Below are 14,169 nucleotides of genomic sequence, written 5' to 3'. Positions count from 1 at the left end.
TGTTCCAGCAACAGAGAGGACTTGTAAAATTGATTAACAGTGTTTAAATGTGTTCAATCCTCAGCTGCTAAATACTGGGTAAAAAAAAATCACATTAAAAGCAAATTGTGTACCACTGTTTTCATTAAATGTGTTCCCAGTTAGTATCTGCATTGCCACAGTAACATTTAGAGATACCACTCTTTTGCATGTTTTAGTTTCTCTCCTCTATCTCTCTCCTCATAAACATGTAAACATGTAAATAGACATGTTTACGCACCTTCTTTCTGTAAAAGGTAGCTATGAGAACTCACAGGTCTAAGCATGGCAAATATGACATTTATGAATTTGTATAATCAAGAGTACCAACCATTATTTGCATTCAGCCTCTTTAATCATAAAAAGCTGGATGATTTAATTTATTAGAAGTTTAATTGCTGTACCATACAAATAGCTAAGGTAGTGTGTTTCCAACAAAGCTGATCTAATGGCAAGGAATGTCTCCAAGAGCCCAGACAGGTGAGAACTCTGTTCCCATTTCCACTCTTGACTCACTGACACAAAAAGAAATTTGGAGATATAGATGAGGATGACCACTGTCCACTTTATTAAAACCTAGAGTCAAACCGCTAGTATCAATGTCAGGAATCCAGTGTGAGGTGGGCTTAATGTTCTACCAAGAGACCTTCTGTCACAATTTGTGTTATTTAAAATTCTCAATCTAGTTTTTATGCATTTAATATTTTAGGGTACTTTTAACTAATCAGGAGCAAAGGGGTGAAGATCAGGACATGAGAGAAACCGAAATCAAGTTAAAATGAGACTGTTGCAACTGAGAACCATGCGCTGTAAAGACACAAGAAACAAACAGCACATCTGTTGTATGGCAAAAGTTCTGATATATTTTACACGAAGCTCTCCTTTTCTGTAATAGCCTGGGCCCTTGCAGGTCCAAACTCCTTATATACATATATATATATATTCCATTCTCCGTCAAGCCCCTACACTCCCACCTCCCCCTTTCCTTTCCCTTTCCACTTATACTCTCTTGTTCTGTAACCCAGCCCTGTGAAATCCTCGCTTTATCTGATTATCCTGGGCATGCCCAAGAAGAAAAGCGCAGGCCTGCCTGTGGTGCTGTCACACAACGCCAGCTCAGCCTGCCTCCTTGCTGCACCACCGGAGGAGAAACAGCCCTTCCCCACCAGCTGACGGGATACAAAAGGCATACTCCAGATGTGTCTCCAGCCATTTGTCCCACTGGCTCTGTCCCCACTGACTCAAAGTAAACATTCTGGGTGGCTAGAGAAGAAAGCAGTCATTGGGAGAGAAGGAGTCAAAGAGACAGAAGAAAGAAAAGCTAGACAGCATTTTCACTGGACTTCCTGCTTTCCTCAGATCGTATTCCACCTCTCCCTTGGGAAAGTTCCCACTCAGTATGAGAACTGATGCTGGTCAGTTATATGATCTAATCTCTATTACACCTGTATAAATCCAGAAGAGCTCCAATAATTGCACTGCTTTTTTCAAATACAGGTCATTGGGATGTCTCCTCTTGTAACCAAGAACAGAACATATCCCTCTGCTCTTCAATTTTACTGTGCAGTCTTCCACTTTATTGATTTACACTTTTGATTGAAAATTATCTAAAAAATAAACAAAGCCACTATCTTCATTAAATCCATATTAGCTCTTAATGCCGTTAGTGGCTTGCTTATTTATATTTAACATAAAAAGTTTTAAATAAGTGTTAGTGTTTACAAATTATTATTTAGACACACTGTAAGTGACAGTTGTAACACCACAAAGACAGAGCAGAGATTTCACTCACCAAGCCATCCTGATCCAGAATTGGGTATACACATATCTGTCTCAGCACTGGGCAACACAAATCCAACCACAAAAACTTCAACTCCATCAGCCATTAGGGCCATTCCCAAAACAAAGAAGAGGGCCCACTGGAAACGACCATGGCCACATTCTTGAATTATCAGTTCATACTGCTGTGCTAGCTCTTCTTCATCAGCTTTCCTCTCTGTTTCCAGTTCATGACGATCCTTATATTCATCACGCATAGCCTGCCCTAAGGCCACCATGCCATCCTTACCCTGCCCCATGTTGGGGATTCCTTGATATTCCCCTTCATAAATTTCATCATCTTCATCATGTCCTTCAGTTGCTTCACTTGATCCTTCATCATCATTAGCTTCTACACCATAATTTCCTCCTTGGACATAGTAATCATCATCATCTTCCTCATCCTGGAATCGGTTGTAGGACCTCTGGGTGTAGCCATCCTGAGCCTTGTCAACAGCTTTATTCACTTTTTTGACAGCTTGTCTCTTCACCTCTTTGGCAATATCTTTTGCCCCTTTCACTAGTGAAGTCCTATCTCTGTATGTTTCTTCCATCTTGAATCAAAGATTGCTGTCCTACTGCAGACAGACCTGCCAAATACTGCTTGGAATACCTACTTTGTATAGGACATCAATACTAAAAGCCCAAGAACATATGAAGCTCTAACACAGCACCTGCAAAATATGAGAGAAAAAAAAAAATGTTTACATTTTGTTCCTCCTCATTTGATTCTTCACACTGATAGAGTACCACCACAATCTTATTTAAGCACTGCACACCACAGTTCAGGGCTTCAAATATACAAATATGCATTTTCTTTGGAGATGCAAACATCCCAGGCTACTAAGAAAATACTTTAAAGAAAAATCTAATTTCTCTACATGATTTCAGAATGAAATTTATTATACCCTGTTTTTTTCAGCAGATACCAGTTTTTATTCTGAAAGAAAACAGATAATGACCATACATCACACCAACTTTATCTCCAGCGTCCTTCCAGCATTTGAATTCTCTGTTACGTAATAAAAGGTTATAAATACTATAGCTTTTGTCTCAGTGAGTTACTGTTAAAGTCTCCATCCTCTGTCCAGCCTCCTTTTTACATAAAACTAGTAGGGAGGGAATATTCCCAAGATCCCTAACAGCCTTTCAAATTTGACTGAACGTGGCCAATGTGTCCTCAAGTTATTAAGAGTAGACAGATTTATCACACTGAGTTTTAGCAATATATGCTGTGTAGTTGCAGTCTGTAATCAGTGCAGGGAGACAGGTGGGCTGAAGTGGTGGCACTTTCACACTTTGGAGATTTCTAATACCTAAATTACCCACAGAAGCATCCCTCTCTCCCTTTTCCATAGTGACAGTAGAGGCAGCCCAGAGCAACAATATATGCTTAGCTAATATGTCTCTGAGCGTTAATCCAGCACGAGCTCAGGCCAGCCCAGCTGGGTACAAGCACCAAGACGTTTCATCCCATTGCCCCTTGCTGCTCCCCTGCTGTACCTTGCCATCTCTTCCTCTGCGTCAGCATTTGTGATCCTGTGGCTGCCTACTGAGTCAGAGCTGCCTGTGTATTTGACTCAAAATCAACTATTTCCTTTTTCCCCGGTTAGTTTTCAGGTATATCAGGCAAGGTAATTCAGCTCATCACGTGCCTGCACAGTGGCTAGGAGTAGTAGAAAGAAATGGCAGCAATGTGCAAGCAAAGGCAAGGAAGAAAGGCAGGATCCTTCTCTGGCAGCGCTCCACATTTACAACGGCTGAAACTGATGACAAAACTGCACCATTAGTAAAATGTCTGAAGTTAAAGGGGATTAATCCGGGCACTGCATCCACACTACAGGATTGCAGAAGTCTCACTTCTTTAAGAAATCATGCTAAAATTTCAGTACCAGTGCTTCCAAGAAAACATGGCCTGCTTCCAGTTTGGGAAAAAGGTTGTTTTTACCAATGATCATTTTAATGATCCATCTTCCAGCACAACCTCAGAAAAAGCTGCAGCAGCACAACCGGGGAGGCAGTGAGATGTAACACAGGAGTAAGAATAAATGGCCGGGAATTTCTGAAGAAAATTCTATTCCCTCCGCTAAAGTATTGCGGAACTATTCCCTGAGCTCCAGGGGAGAAGAGCAGGCTGCCGCTTCGAAAAGTCTGCCTTTTATTCATTCAGACGTAAACACTATTCCCAGAAGTATATTCCAGACAGCAATTTTCAGATTGATATCGTTTGGAAGGACAGAAAGAATGCTTCAGATAAACTAAGGACATGGTGTAGTTCCGATAAAAGAAAACCAATCCTAAAAGTCACACAAATGTGCAAGTAATATGCCTTAAGAAGCTAAAAGATACTTCCCCAGCCTTCCTTATAATGACTATAGAAATCCACCATAATGCTTCTTTTTAGTCCCTTCCTCTAGATTAACTTCATACACTCTGAAGGTTTCTCAAAGAAATCAGACGTGATGGCACTATTCAACTGGTTCAATGCAAACTGAAGCGTTTACTGGAAAAGAAATGCAGTCTTAAAAAAAAAAACAGGATGTAATATTTATGACCCAAAACTGTAGCCTGATTTTAGGCACACACAATCCTCCTATGTAGGTCATCTTACAGAAACTGCCTTAGCATACAAGATTTACCAATTACAGCTTTTCAGTTTTGAAGGTGCTCCTCAGAAGTTATCATCTGGGTACTGAATTTGGCATCTGATCCTTACTGTTACATATATGTGGACTGCAGTCTCTCCTAGCTATTACTGAACACTTCATACATAAAAACATTCATTGAGTCTGCTGTAGCCTTCCATAAGGACTTTCAAGAACTTCATGAACTCCTAGTGGGTACTCTTATGAGGGTTAATGCTTACAAAGTGCTCCTAAATTATTTTGATCCTTTTAGGTGATTTTAGGGTGTGGGTGCATAGCATATTCAAGATAAACTCTGAATTACTCTCACTCTTAGATTATTGCTTTTTCAGTAATTACAACATTCTTTTAAGCATTTTTAGTTGTATTGATATTGTCAAACATAGCTTTACCATAGGTTCTATGTATGCAAGGAAGACAGTAGGCATTAAGGAATAATGGATGAAAGTGCTCCTAAGTGCAATGCTGACACACTGGCAAAACAGCTCTTTGTGCTTTTACAGTAGATCTACTTCTTGAGTTCAGCAGACTACACTCTAAAAACACAAATTTGCAAAAGTAACTGAGCTCATACTGTAGGTTCTGTCAGAGCAGCTATGTCAATAATGAATTACACCTCTTCAAACTCAATAGTATAACTGTGCCAGCAAAAATCCTGCACAGACTTCCTGTAAGTCAAGTTTCTGTCTAGGCAGTGAGATTCAAGATATACTAGATATGAGACCAAAAATTTCTCTTTATTGTGCCCTACCTTCCAAGCAGCATACCTGGTTTGAATGCTATTCCTTTAAGTAACTGTACTTTATGAACAGAAATCCCTGCCTTAAGGGTGATAAGTATGAAGAGGAATTATTTACAGCCCATGCATAGCAGCTCCCTACCCTTTTAATTATGTTGAGCTGACTGACTACTAGTAAGTAACTGGGAAGTCTGAAGGAGTAAGGATTAATGACTACCTGAGTTGCATAAAATAGCTAAAGCACAAATGAGAATCTAGCTATTGATTCTTGTTTGTACCAACTGTCTTACCCAACAAGCCTGCTACTTTCACTAAACTAATTCCACATTCCTATTTGATTCCTTTGATTAAAAAACCAAAATGTAGTATTTTCCCAGGAAAACAGTGATTTTACCTCTAATAAAAACACTATTTCAAGTAGTACATGCAAATAAATATTTCAAAACATTCACAAAGATACATGCACAGGAAAACACATTATTTGGTTGCTGTAAAGCTTTTTCTTTTCCATTCTACTATGTTTACAAACTTCCTTCTAGTTACCACTCGGATCTCTCACATATTGTGCCACATCTAAAATAAAGGCTGGACACTGCAAACTAAATCAGTGAGGTCCAATAAGGATGTAAATCTATGAGGTGCCAGAAACCCCATACCTACAAAGACTTACACCTTTGCTTAACATAAGCTGTGAGAAGATGCACCGAAGACCACAAGCTACTAACAATGCATGATATTAAGTACGTGCATATGTTCAGATCATAAACTTTACAGAACAGAATTGAGAGTCATACTCTGACTGAGCTACAGCTTTAGCATGGACTTAAGCATCTAGTAGTCACAGTCCAGATGAACCTTAATTCTTTCTACGAGATCTTTAAACTAGTTTGAGCAGTGCAAAACCAGTAAAAAACTGTACAAAAGGCCAAATTCTGTCTTCATTCACACTCACACAATCACAACAAATCCAGTATAGACGTAAAGGTGTAACAGATAACTCAGAATTAAGATCAAAATGTTCTTGCCACATGGATCTTAATTCTGCTAGGGCAAGAAAAGCTAGAACTGAAAGCACAGAGCTGCAGACATTTTCCAGTGATTAAGCAGTGATGTATTCCATCCAGACATATGTTCACGAGAGAAGCTTTTCTGATTTATAGTCAGCTTAACAGTGTTTCCAAACATGTATTAACTGGAATGAAATGACTGAAAAGGGTGACTTCACTCTAAAAAAATGTTATTCCAGTGAGACAAGACCAGATCCAAAGTTAATGCAATTTTAAAGAATACTTGAAATTGGTATAGGAGGAAAACAAGGGGTATACTTTTTTTTTTTTTTTGGAGGCAGGGGAGGGGACAGGGGATGAAGGCTTTACATTTAAACTGAAATTCTTCTACCTTTACTGGCTGTTACCCCTATCACAAGAGTAAAACTTTTCCTTTTTCCTCTCCTTCGTTGTGCTACGGAGATAAACTACATACCAAGTGGTCTGTGCCACCAAGCAGAATTGTCACCTACAATTCTTTTTTTTTTTTTCCTCCTTACGAGTTAAGTCAAATAGGTGAATGCTCAGTCTCCCACAGCTGAGGCAGTCTCTCACCAGCAAAGCTTAGTACGTAATTCTTGTTTTTATATTTATTTATTTTTTGAAAGCTATTTTAAGGATGTTGGATGAATACTAATGAGGAAACAGGCTTTCAGACACAGAAAGAACTACATAAAGTTTGTCACTATTTTTGTCCAGCAGAGACCATGCCAACACCTTTCACGCCGGGAGGAGGAGGTTAACATGAGTCCTGAGGATTCTCAGAGCTAGTACCAGTCTGATGTCGAACTTGTGAAACAGAGGAATAAAACTGAAGTTGTAAGTTCAGCTGTTGCCATGCTGGAAATGTAGTAAAATAAATTTAAGAAAGGAGAACTATGAAATGAGAAGAAGGGTTTTGTTTTCCAACCTTTTATTGCCTGTTGCAAACAATAAAAAGTAACAGGTGTTAAAGGTAAAAAAGAAAGAATATGTGCTTTGAGTGATGAATGGCAAAATGCCTGGAAGGCAGTGGGTTAAAAAACCAGGGTGTTAAAGTATCTCTTAACATTATGCCAAGAAACTGCTGCTCTCTTATCAAGGTTTATTGGCTGCAAGAGCTGAATCCCCACGAGGAGGACAATATAAACTGGCAGCAGAGAATGAGAGAGTTGGCAGACGTATTAGTCCAGAATTGAGAACAGTCTTGGGACTCGGTTCTGTAGGCACCGGGATGAGGTGCCCCTGCAGAAAAAGAGTAGCACAAAAGGATGATTCTTTTCAGAAAGTTTTTCCCAGTGGGAGCTGAGACTATGCTCCTGTGTTTTCTCCTGAAATATAAGAAACAATTTCCTGGTTTATTCCAGGAAGAAAGGAAAGGCACTTAATTCCAAGATGTAAAACAGTTTGCCCTACAAGATGCTCCTCAGCCTTTCCATGTATTCCCCGAGCTCCAGTGCTGTTCTGTGGCATCTGTCAGTCTAGTATTTGTATGCCTGCTGTTTCATAGTACCTGTGCATCACAAGTTTGTATGGATTAATTCTAAAAATGGCTACATGAGTCACTGAGGCTGATTCTATTGTATTTACAGATTTTATTCCCTGCAGAATTTCTACAAGGTATTATTCTTTTATTTTTCTTTGAGAGTAGGATTCCTTTCCATTGTTTTTAGAACTCTAGTCTCAGTTAGCACTTTTAAAATAAATTTTTTTAAATCTCTCCCCAAGCTTTCTGCCTGTCTTCTCCGTTGTGAGGGGAATTTTTTCCATTTCTTCATTGCCCCTTGAGCAGTTCATAGAAGTTCTTGACAGCTGATGGGCCTGTACTTGCAGAGGAGACTGTTGTCTTCTTTCTGTGCAGCAAGAAACATGACTGGGGCAGATGTGAGATAGTGTCGACTTTTTTTTTTTTTTTTTTTTTGATTAAAAGTGTTGAAGCAGTGAGAACTGAGCTTATTCAGTTGCTTCATGCTACTTCTTCTCCGTTCTCTGTTGAAATGCAGGACAATTGTTTTTCCTTTGATGCTGACAACTGATAAATGATAAAGCGTATTGGATCTGTGTAGCACGATGAAGAAAGTGAATTTTAAAGAGAAGTAGGTATGAGAAGGGAGGATAACTCTTGGCTCCAGCGGGAAATAAGTTTTCTTTTATTGAGACAGTCTGAAAAATGCAGGAGAAGCATGTTTAAGTATGTTTGGTTAAAAGAAAAGTTTTGCAAATGATGAAGTAGCAGCATCCTTAAGATGTAGGTAGCCATTCTAGGTAGTGTTGCGTATATTATGCAAACTCATTAGCTTTCATTGACGATACTTGGCTTATGTCATCCAATTTGGCTTTAATTTTTCCTTGCTGGTTTCCTGTCAACAAATTGATGCATTTTCGTAACCTTCACTCAACACAAGTCCTAGAAATGCTCATTTGAGAGGACCACAAGAAGAATGGGAAGAGTGCTCTAAGTGCAAAGGAAAACTACAATATGGGAAGAGGATTGTGAAGGTCCTGCCTTGCCTTGCAGACACCTGCTTAATGAGAACCACATTTGCAGTCTCCTGTATCCATGGACTCCCATGTGAGGAAAAACAAGTAGCGTCTTCTTCAAGTAAAGCCAGATTGTAATTAGATGGAAGGCAAAACCAACAAAAGCAATTAAATCTCCAGTACTTAAGTACGATAAGGCAAATCAGGAAAACAGTGATTGGTATTAGATTTTAAAATATCTATTAGTTAATCTAATTTCTTTATATATGTTCTCTGTGTTATTAGTTTACTGTGCAAAAGACATTTACGAGCAATTACCAAGTCATTTCAAAGCTTGTCTTAATTCTCAGTTCAGTCAGCTTTTCCTAGAAGAGTAATGCATTTAATTAAAAAAAAAAAAAAAAAAAAGCCAAAAGCGAGGATCATTTCAGTATTGAGTCTTTACAATTTCACCACTGTGATTATTTTGACTAGTAGATATTGTTATTTCAGTTTTGTAACATGGTCTAGTCTTAGTAGTGTGTGCAGAGAATTGAACTGAAATTACTTACTTGTTTTACAGAATTTGATGGGTCGGTAGGTGTTACAACTGCAGAGTAGTTACTATCTTTGCTCTCAATAATGAGGCTATTTCATAGGTCAAAAGTAAGAATGAAAAGAGCTTAAGAGGCTGGACCACAGATGAATCCGAAATCCAGATGCTGACTTCAGATGGAAATTTGGATGAGTGGTTTAGAAGGTTGGGTGTATTTAACGAGGGCCAGTTGAATTACACATTTATATCCCTATTTAAAAGGATGCTGATGCTCATAAAACTATTATCAGCATTGTGGCGTCCTTCTTCAAGATATTCTTTGAAAGTTGTTTAGAACACAGAAATGATGCAGGGAGGAGTAATTTAATGCAAGTATAAAGTGAAGAATGGTCCACCTCCTAACTTTGCAGTGAAACATGTACCTATCATTTTCTATTTTGGCTCCCTTGGTTAAAGGAGTGTTCATTTTTACTATATTCTTACAGTATGTTTAACATGATATAAAAGATTTCAGTCCGAGTTAAGATTTCCCAGTTTTCATTGGAAAGACTTTTGTCATCTTCGGTCTTACAAATATATTCCGTCTCAATTTTATTGTGTCAGTAACACAGCTTTTTGGATTTGTACTATTTTAAGCAGAGATTTTGCAGATCCTGATTCTGTACTTACATACCCATTCTAACTAGGTCTGTTAGCTGGATAGTAGGAGAAACTAGGCAAGCAGCACATACGATACAGAGAGAGAAGCAGGCAGTTTGGTGGATTAGAAGGGAATGAGAGGAATAAAATGGGAGGTGTTTCATGAAATGCTGTCTCCGCTAAGCCCATGATCTTTAACAGGTACTAGGCTTATGAATTCCCTAGCTCCTCTTGTGTATGTGTTTTGTAGATTCACTAAGGATGAATAATGGAAAGTGCTGGTACATGGCAAGTGGTGCACAGCAGGAACAAGGAGAGTGATGAGGATGCCTGTGTTGGTGGCAGCGCAGCCTGGCAGTGGTTTACACTGCTTTGGCAACTGCATCCTGAGGTAGATGAGATGAGTCACAAATTGAGTGTGTCTCTTGCTGACTGGAAGAGGCCTAGAAAATTAGCTTAGACTAGATGCCTATCTTTTAATCAGCTAATGTTAGTGGAAGAGAATCCCATCTCACCAGCTTTGGTGCCTGCTGTTATTTGTGTGTTGAAATTGGGATATCTATTCTTTATCTGGACATACTAAAGCAAATACTATTCTGGGGCAAGGAAAGAACAGCCCTTCTGGGACAGTTTTGTGCATGGAGAGATGGGGAGGAAGTGGGTAGATATTCCATTGAATTCAGGGATGGGTTGTACTTCTGCATGTGGCTCAGGTCTGCAGGGACTTGTGGGATTGCATCCTTTGTGTTCTTGAACTGTATCATGTGAAAATTGTTGGAGAACTTAAGTAAAATTTGAAGACCTTTGTTCTTTGATATGACGTAGCAGTGCATAATACTTTTCTATTTTTTTCTTAGCCATTTTTTATAGCTGAGAAGAGATGCAAGAGAACAGTATCTTCTGTTGCTTACTTTTTCACCTGGAAATGAAATAATTTGCGACATCAGAGTAGAGTAGTATAATTGGAAATGATTATGATCTGACTAACGGAAGGTTATGTCTTCAGATGAGGACTACCTTCCAGTAATGGATAAACTTAAAAGAAACAGAAAGCTTGTACTCATGCAAATGTCATTAATAATAAAAAATGAAGGCAGAAAAAAACAGAAATCAACCAAAATCAAAATGTTGGCTAAAATGTGCATTTAAAGAGGCATCAAATTAAAAAAATAATTTTTAAAATATTTTCTTTTTCTTTGAAAAAGAATTACAAATTCATAAGAATATGATTTAAAGAGCATATATTGAGTACTTTGTTACAGTACCTTTATCAATTTAAATTTTACTTTCTAACAAATAAAGCAACAACGATACCAAAGGAAAGTTTCCTTTTGCTCTAGTCCAAAAGGCCTGTAATGTCTGGAGATTTTGAAACAAAAAATCCACTTTCATGAACTTGCCTGCTATTTCATCTCTGCTTCAGAAAGAGAAGTTAGATGGTATATAGCCTCTATACATTTGCTGTTGAGAATGATTTAGGGTATAAAGGCAATATATCACAAATCCTTTAGCTTATAAACACTACAAAGCACAAGAATTTGCTTTTAGACAAGTATCTTGGACAAAACAATTAACCGCAGGCAGGTTATCGAATTATTTTCACTTTCCCACTTTGAAAAGTGGCAACTGAAACACAGAAAAGTTGGATCACTTGCCCAAAGTCACATGGCGTGTATCAAAATAGGAACTGAAATGAATATTCGGTCATTTCCCACATTGTACTTTTAATTGTAGATCTGTTCTTCCTTGCGTTGATCTGTAAACGTGCTACCTGTGAGAGTAAACAACTCAAAGAAAAAAAATCAAAATAGCAGGCTGTCTACCTATGAAGGGAAAACCTGTAAATGACAGGCACAGCTCTTCACACAGAATACAGCAATAAGAGAGTTGATAATAAGAAGTGTACTTGCACACACAAAGTAACAATGACTTCCAGAGCCTGTGACACGAAGATTCATTAAAACAGGAAGCCAACTATAATCAAGAATGACAGGAAGAACATTCACTGAGCACTATAATGAAAATAACCTGATAATAGGCAGATAACAGGTACCTTGGCAAGATGTATTTTCAATACTTTTGAAAGAGCTGTAAATAGCTAATCTTTTTCCTGCATATTTAAATAAGAATTAAATTTAAGGGATTTATATCATTTTATTTTAATTTTCTTTCTGAAAGTTGATGATCTGTCTTGAAGTATCTTGGCATCTCATTCAGCATTCTCTTACCATTTTTTTTAAATTCTAACATGCTCATGGGAGCATTACAAACTTCTAGATTTATCTTATAAGTTTTTTATTTAATCTAAAAGAACAAGTATATCTGAAATGAAAGAGAAGGATTTCAATGAACAGATTATTTTATTTTAAAATTAGGCTACAAACTAATGTCCTTTTCCAACAGCTGTGCAACAACTACAGCTAGCTTCCTGTTGCAAACAAACTGGTTTCTCATCCACCTTGGCTTTTTTCTGTTATTCTTCAGAACAGGGTATTTTAGAAATTATTCAGTCGAAAAATCTATACTGTGTCTATTCCAGCAGATGTACACTAATCTTTTCTATTCCGTCCTGTTCCTTTCAGGGTTTTCCAGAGACCGGCTTCTGCATTCTAGCAACTACTCTAGCAGAGGTACTGTTTTTACTGGAACTTGCTGAGTTGCTAACCAAATGTCAAATATACTAAAACTCATACAGAAAATATCATACTTGTATAAGAACCAAAAACACAAACAGAAACTAACCAACGGACTAATCGCAACAGGCTAACAACACAATTCCCAAAGCAAAAGCTACAATGAAAAGGGAGGGATAACACTACTGGATGTAATTAGTTTATTTCATAATCTAAAGCAAAATACAACAACATCAGGTCATCTTTAGATTTAATTCTAAGGGCTGTGTACTGTCTGCATTTTTTGTACTCAACAAATTTCTGCATAATATATATAACTGACATTGTAGAAAAACATTTGTAAACTACCAGAAGAGAAGTGACACGTACTCCAACCACGTTCTTAAACTAGCAAGACAACATGTCGTTACCGAAAATGTTTACTTCTCATTATTCACAAAATAGGGTACAGTATCCTCATAGCATTTCTGGGAACTGACTACATGTGCAAGAAAGAAAAAACTGTGAAAGGGAGAATTCATATAAGTAAATCAACACAAGACAGAAGATGGATCTATTTACTTTTCTGTTTGAGTAAATTAAGCTGTCTCCTAGTTTCCTAACTGTTAGTTTCCTTCAGTACTTTGTTTTTGAAGATAAATATAGAACATTGCAAATAAAAATCTTTGAGATTTTTCCAAAAGTTCAAACTGAGATTTAGGAAGTTTCTCACTAAGCTCATTATCAGAAAATCCTTGTGATGAAAACAAAATTAAAAGTTATCTTTAGAGTATGAGCTAATGAAAAACAGTAAATTCTGTGTTAAAAGCCTGTGTTCATAGTAACTCATCACTCTGCTTCAGATGTAGCTTAGATATTAAGGATTATGCAGTGTGCTATCCAAATAGAAGGCTAAATCTGCTGCATTCAGAAAAGTGATTTCCAACACTCATAAACTCTTACCTCTCCCCAGGGGAAAATATAAGTTTAAGTGGAAATTTTTTTTTGCAATTAAGTCTGATTCATTGGCTTCCAAGTTTTAACCTGTTAGATACAGTTTTTCAGCAACTACAGGAAAACTTAAGCCCTAAAATAAATAATAAATCTGTTGTGACTGCAGGTTCATGGCCCCCATTAAGTCATAAATTTAAAATTTTATCGGTTTAAAATGTTTACATCCCTACATGGTTCACTAAACTTCATAAGCCTTCATTTTGTAGATTTGATAACATGAGTGAGAAGGGAACAGACAGAGAGAGACTGAAGTAATGGATAGATAAACAAGCTGTACTGAAAAAGCAACAGTCGCTAGCTTCTCAGATGCTGCAACTTAGACCTCTGTTACAACAGAGCGTATCCGTGTGTTAAAGTGCATTATGCGATTTGAGTACTACCTCAATGTGGCTTTCTTGCCTTGGGTAGACGACGTAGAGGTGGACAGCCTAACTGTGCAAATACAATGCTCTGTCATTTAAAGCACAGAATAGGCAGTGAAACTAAGATAGAAGAGCTGGTGAATATTTTTCAGTATCAGTAAGCTTCCTACAGCTTATTTTGAAAACAGCTTACTTGCCAACCTGAAAAGTATTCTGTTTCTTACATCTAGCCCTGCACAACAACAAGATGAGGTGAGCTAAAACACCTCAGAAATAAATTC

At 37.7% G+C, this 14,169-nt stretch overlaps 1 protein-coding gene across 2 annotated transcripts in view; it reads right to left on the bottom strand.

Moving 5' to 3' along the window:
• LOC112987098 (synaptic vesicle glycoprotein 2C) overlaps positions 1 to 14,169 on the bottom strand; it is a 119,193-nt gene that overhangs the window by 90,716 nt on the left and 14,308 nt on the right. For both annotated transcript variants that reach the window (XM_026106793.2, XM_064499840.1), the window contains exon 2: positions 1,811 to 2,510. In XM_026106793.2, coding sequence (XP_025962578.2) covers positions 1,811 to 2,390 — 580 coding nt within the window. In that variant the 5' untranslated portion in view covers positions 2,391 to 2,510. The remainder of the gene's footprint in view (positions 1 to 1,810; positions 2,511 to 14,169) is intronic.

Source organism: Dromaius novaehollandiae, chromosome W, assembly GCF_036370855.1.
Source record: "Dromaius novaehollandiae isolate bDroNov1 chromosome W, bDroNov1.hap1, whole genome shotgun sequence".
NCBI classification, from domain to species: domain Eukaryota; kingdom Metazoa; phylum Chordata; class Aves; order Casuariiformes; family Dromaiidae; genus Dromaius; species Dromaius novaehollandiae.
The sequence above is the reverse complement of the archived record's forward strand: the minus strand, read 5'-3'. Positions and strand labels throughout refer to the sequence as shown.